The following is a 6,305-nucleotide window of genomic DNA, read 5'->3' as shown; positions in this document are numbered from 1 at the left end:
GCAGCAGTATAATGGATAGATAGATAGATACCAGTTCAACTGATAAATGCCTCACTCTGTTTGTCAACAATATGGATACCCACCTTCCAAGGCTCTGTTAGTCAACAATAAGGAGTATATGTGACATTGTTTAGAAAAAGGGGCCTAATTAAACACGATTCCCAAAACTCAAACAAATGTTAAAATTGGAGGTTAGAATTACATGCAGCAACCTTTCTTTTCAGAATTCTGCTCCTGTGAAGGAACTAGAATTCTAGTTCCCTTGAAAGCACCTGAATTTTCATCCGATTCATCATTGCCAGAAAGAGTTCTCTTGCTGATTATCCTATATATTTCTGTCAGCATTGTTAAAAAAGCAGTCTCAACATTGGTAGCCTCAAGTGCTGATGTCTCCATAAAGAAGAGATTCTCTCTTTGAGCAAACTCCTTAGCATCTTCTGCCGGAACCGCTCGGAGACTCCCCAGGTCACACTTGTTGCCAATGAGCATGATAATAATCCTCTTATCAGCATGCCCCCTCAGTTCCTCAAGCCATCTAGCCATGTGATCGAATGATTGGCGCTTGGTCATGTCATAAACTAACATAGCACCAACTGCTCCCCGGTAGTATGCACTCGTCACTGCCCTGTATCTGAGAGAAGAGAAGAAACACCCCAAGAAAGAACAAACACAAAATGTACTAAAAAAGATTCAGATTTATGTGTACATGTTAATTTTCAACAAACATAATGGAAGAGCTTGCAAATATCAGATTGCGTGTTTTAGGACCAAATCAGGATTAAGGTCTGGCCGATAGAGACTAAGGTACCAATCAAAAGCAAACAGGCAGGAAAAGGAGGGAGTTAGCTTTTCACATAGGTATAGTTGTTCATCTGAAATATTGCAGCCAGAAATTTTTCACACTAAATTAGCACCATATATGATGTCAAATTTGGATGGACCTAAAACCTTCTGCAAGCAAGCAAGCACATTGTTCGGCTATAGATGTATTTAGGTTGCTAATGAACTATAGGCCAGCATGACTTCAGAGGAAATGAAAGTTAAAGTGAGATTCCTTAATAATGTTTAAATGAGAATTGTAACAAACACTAAAAATATAACTAAATATTTCCCTGTGAAGATCATATTTGTTTGAGCAAAACCTCATTTCAATGAGAAACCAATGATTGCCTAAGCTGAATGAAAATGGAACATGCATTTCAAGCATCAGTTCTCCATCTTCTGTTGTGTTTTAAGAAGAGGGACATGATGTAATTGTTGGCAGGTCTTTCAGTGGATGACATTACTGATAATACTGATAGCGGGATTCAGGATTGCTTCAAATTAAATGAGAGAAGGCTCCTCAATATGTGACAAACAAGGTCTATGCCTTAAGAAATATTGCTTTCATAATAATATCAGAAAGGATTTTCACAGCCAATGTCAAGTTTGCAGATAATACTTCTATAAGGGTCTGAAGCCTTTGTTTCAGGATTAGTAGCTTCTAAAGCAGCAATAGTTTCCTGAAGATCTTCAAGTAAAAAGGACAGGGAAAAAAAAAATTTAAGAGGATTATCAAGATTGGGTTGGTCAAGGTATTTGGAAAAGGCCTCATAAAATGCCATTTGCATATGATTTAAATTCTCTTAAACAAGGCACAGAGCAGAAGGATTAATATAAACAGGTCCTGAAAAATAATGACAGAGATGTAGAAAAATTCCAACAGTTAAACTAACGCATCACGGAAGTCATGAAAGGGAGAGTCTCGTATGGCCATAATAGTCCTGAGTGTTCAAGAAATCTAAGATGAAAATGTTGTGAAATAATCTCTCTTCTCCACCGTCCAATCAATAGCCGTTTCTTCTTCACCGACGTATAAGCTAAGAGTTGGGGCGTGGAAGCTGAAATCAAGGGTTCAACAATGGCTGCCATCTTTGTGTGTGTGATATTACTCCCTAAGAAGCACCACCAGCTAGCGTCCTCATTAATCCCACTCCCACCACCAGTGTCATCAGAGCATGGTTGAAGATAAACACTAGGTTTTGATTTTTGCCTAGAAATGAAAGTGGTCACAAATGTGTTTTTAACATGCCATCATGACGACGAGGTCGAGAAGAACATGCTGGTGAAAAATGAGCGAAAAACTAACATCCAGCGTGGCTGCATGTGCACACACACGACGATGGAGTTGCCGACGCGCTGCATGACCCAAACCACATTGGCTGACCTGAAACCAGTACCATATCATCGAAGCCCATTCAGCAGCCACGTCAGCAAAGTAGGGCCGCGAGTTGAGCCAAGTCAAAGTAAGTCAAGTGGAGCCATTGACTGAACGAATTGATTTAGTATGGTGATCCTATGTGCAACCGGTTAATTGTTGAATTTAAGTCATTTACGAGGTCATACTTGTTTGAATGATTTCCTATCTAAGCCATCTAAAATGCAATTTAAATGATTTTATATTTATTTTTAGCTAATTTAATCATTTCAGATGCAATTATATAGTATGATTGTTGAGATTTAAAATGAAAATAATAATGATGATATTATGATATAGATTGCTCGTGAAAATGGCATGTGATTGTTATTTTTTATGGAGAGATGATGATAATAAAGAAGAAGATACACTTAAGGGTAGAGTTATAAAATTTAGTTAAAGGAGGAAAATTTAAAGTTTACTAGTTTTAATGTCAAAACTATGAATTGTCCAAGGCAAAGTCTAAAAAAAATATTTTTGCAAGAATCGATGCCCTATCAACCCCTTTATCTTTGTCTCTATGAAGTCAATGATATTAAGATCATGGAAGACAATAGTGAGAACCTTTTTAATACATGCAAAGAATGGAAAGATAAGTCATTTTATCTAATTGAAGAGGTTTGACCATTTATAAAAAAAAAAAAAAAGCAATAACATCTTGGTTTGAAGATGTGGATAGAATTGGAATCTTAAATACTTAAATGGTGCAAGTGCTTCAATATTGAAATGCACATAAACTCCATATATTCAGTGGTAATGATCTTTCTTATAGTATATATGGTGATAGAGAATATTAAAGCCACTTGATGGCATCTTAGAGGAAGAAGGATGTAGTCGTCCTCTAAAAAACAATAAAAACACCTTTATGAGAAGGTGTGAGGGTCATTGTATAAACCTAATTTTAAATCACCCTAGAGCCGATGTTACAACTGGATATTAATGGATATAATAGGTATATAGATAGTCAATAGAATAGAGTGTCTAAGATGAGTATAACGAAAAGTGTTTATCAACTTTTCATGGACTTCTCTTATAATGAAAGAGGAGAGCTAATTGGACTCTTGTATGAAGAGCAAATGATTAATGGAGAAATAAAACGTAATTTTTGAGGTGAAATATAAAGTAAAAACTCCTGAATAAATAGATTTTTAGAAGAATGATAAGCTTATGATCACACTACAATATTTAGTTAGTGATTATCATACTCAAAAATAAATATTTTTTTAAAGAGGTATTGTAAATTTCAATAAAAGACTTAGTTGATCATTATAGATTGAGTATGGTTTCAAAGCTTGACGAGGAAATGTTGTATATCTGAACGATAAGTGCTAATACTTTTTAGATGTGGCATGTTAAGTTTTTTAGTTGTAATGATGCTTTAGTATGAAAAAATGATGTGTTTTGATGACTTTTATAATTGAAAAGATTGGGATGATTACATAACATGTGTGAAAAAGGAATGATTGTTGGGTTGTTTCCATTCATGTGAAATGGCAGCCCATAGGTACAGCAGCCAAGAATGGATGGCACTGTGCATTGACAAAGCTCGATGTCGACACAGTTAATGGTCAAGAATGGATGGCACTAGCGGCATGCTCCTCTATCGCACTTAATTTATCTACATTTTGATGTTGTAGACCAATGGCTACTGAGTTTGGATTACAATAAGAAAAGAAAAACAGAAGCATGGCATTGCAATTGATGCCAAACCAACCTTTAAGCTGGAGCAAACGAACTAGACAGAGTCATACACGACACGGCAACGAGAAAGATGACATAAAACAGCAACAGGGCCTAAGAAAAAGGACCGATGCAATGGTCATCCTTTGATAAACTTCCCACAATTAGCAGCATCCGCACATAAGCTTCTATTCATATATGAAATCACAAAGAATCTGTGCGAGAAAGAAAGGGAATTTGCTCGAGTGGTGTAGACTTGTAGTGAAAACGATAGTAAGAACCAAGCCCAAAAGAACGAACATTAAATTTGAGAATGAGAAAAGGATGTGGAGATGGAATCCTTATACCGGATAGAAATTTCTCTACTAGATCATGATAGGAATTGAGATTCTCAGTTTCTAAAGCTGTCATTTGAATCTTGGTATCTCTGTCTATAACTCTCAGCTCTAGGTCTCCAACCTAACTGGGAATTCCTGAAATCCATACTCATTTTCATTCTACCAGAACGGGAATTCATGAAATCCTCTAATGTTTTCTTCCTTATGATCCCTTTTCCTACGCTTGTTTCCCTGAGTGGAAACAAGACAAGCTCTGTCCAACTAGAGGGTTAAGTAGCAAAGATGCAACCTATTGAATAGTACTCGTAAGTGAATAAAACTGAGCAGCAACTATAATATTTACCTTAGGAACAAATGGCATGATCTTGTCACAGAGCCTGATCCTCTAACAAGGAAGCCTGTTGAATCTATGTATATGTAGATGCATATTGTATCCACCACCAAATCATGAGATAATTGATAGCAGATTTTTCCTGACGAAATAATTTTTCACCAGTGCATCAATCTATCTGAGACTCCTCTAGATTATTCATGTTAATTAGAATTCTATGAAGCCATGCCACAAGTAAATGTTACACCTTGTCACAAACTGTCATTCCATGTCTTCAATTATAAGCTCATTAACTCAAGGCCACTATTATCTATTTTAGACTTGCACATTCTCAAGCACAAATTTTCCAATCTGGTTTTTAATCTTCAAAAATCTAAATCTCAAGCTCATTGCAAGTGATCTAATCTAAATACAATAACAAAATATCAAGAGAAAGTGTCTAAAACACACACCTTTCTTGGCCAGCAGTGTCCCAAATCTGTGCTTTTACCGTCTTGTTATGCATAGCAAGCGTTTTAGTCTGGAATTCTACCCCAATGGTGGCTTTAGAATCCACAGTGAATTCATTTCTTGCAAACCTCGCAAGAAGCTGTGATTTTCCAACTGCTGAATCTCCAATTAGGACAATTTTGAAAACATAATCAATCTTCTGATTGTAATCAACATAATTCGACATTTTCGCATCCACAAATTAAATCCCACAAGATTCTCTCCTAAAAAACATATAAAACCATGCAAAAAAAGAGAGATATTGTAGTGATCTGGTGTCAAAACATCATTATTTGTTCCAGCATTAAAATCAATAAAAAAGCTTAAGAAAAAAGGATCGAAAAGAATTAATTACTGGTCAAGGGGAGAAAAAGGGTAAAATGGGAATGATTGGCGGGTGATGGAGGGTAAAATGGGAATTATAAATGAGGGTTAGGGTTAGGGTTTGAAAGGGAATGAAAAAATTAATAATTAGAAATGATTGGTTTGGTTTGTGAAACGGGTTGCACAGAAAGACAAGGGTGTGAGGAAGGAAGAAGGAGAGATGGAGGGAAAGACCAACGGCAATTGCGGGACCCATTAACGGTTTGTTACGGTAAGGGTTTTGGTGCTTTGCAGGATACAGAAGTAAATCAAATGGGTAGATCTGGGTCGTTGACTGTGATGAAGTTGATAGTATCATGCCACTTTCCTTTGTAGGGTATTATATCAATTAACCACCAGTACCCAAAAATAATTATCGGCTAATTAAGACAGATTTTTAGAGGTTTTCTACTTTTTTCATGCCTTGATTCTTGTTGATTAAATGATGCCGTAATTTTTTTTAAATTAAATAGTATATAAAATCGATCAAGTATGTGATTAAGAGGTGGATTAGAAAATCCATCATGATTAATCACTCGATATTTAATATATGAGCCCATCATCTCCACACTCTCGAAGAGATGAGAGTTAATTGTGTCTTAATTACTTATATAATTACATATTGGAGCCCTTTGAGGGCTTGATAAACTGACTCCACGAATTCAAGTTTTTTATCCTTCTACTCCACGGGACGTACATCCCGCGTTTCATGCACAAATGCGAGCTCGAGACATATCAGCCTTCAGGACTTGGTTCGCTGACACTTTTTATACTCCATCTCTGTGTTACCTCCATTAATGTCGATCCACTTGCTCCTTAGTCTAGCCTCATCACTCTTAGTCCTTGGATAATAAACCTGGTGGGTTTG

The 6,305-nt window shown here is 36.3% G+C and overlaps 1 protein-coding gene across 1 annotated transcript; it reads right to left on the bottom strand.

Annotated features, from left to right (window-relative positions):
• Positions 1–7: 7 nt before the first annotated feature.
• Positions 8–5,461, bottom strand: LOC105120054 (ras-related protein RABA4d-like). Its single transcript, XM_011018240.1, has 2 exons — positions 5,038–5,461; positions 8–631 (listed from the first exon to the last, which is right to left on the bottom strand). The coding sequence occupies exons 1-2, from the start codon at positions 5,259–5,261 to the stop codon at positions 199–201; spliced, it is 657 nt and encodes a 218-aa protein (XP_011016542.1). The 5' UTR covers positions 5,262–5,461; the 3' UTR covers positions 8–198.
• Positions 5,462–6,305: the final 844 nt, after the last annotated feature.

The sequence above is a fragment of the Populus euphratica genome, unplaced genomic scaffold (assembly GCF_000495115.2).
Source record: "Populus euphratica unplaced genomic scaffold, PopEup_1.0 scaffold4549.1, whole genome shotgun sequence".
NCBI classification, from domain to species: Eukaryota; Viridiplantae; Streptophyta; class Magnoliopsida; order Malpighiales; family Salicaceae; genus Populus; species Populus euphratica.
Note: the sequence above shows the minus strand (reverse complement) of the source record. Positions and strands in the feature narration are given on the sequence as shown.

What these genes read in the sequence shown, in the direction of transcription:
- LOC105120054 (XM_011018240.1), bottom strand. Translation starts at nt 5,261, where the DNA reads ATGTCGAATTATGTTGATTACAATCAGAAGATTGATTATGTTTTCAAA. An exon ending in GACACTGCTGGCCAAGAAAG is followed by an intron (nt 632 to 5,037) that starts GTGTGTGTTTTA and finishes CTCTTCTCTCAG; the next exon opens with ATACAGGGCAGTGACGAGTG.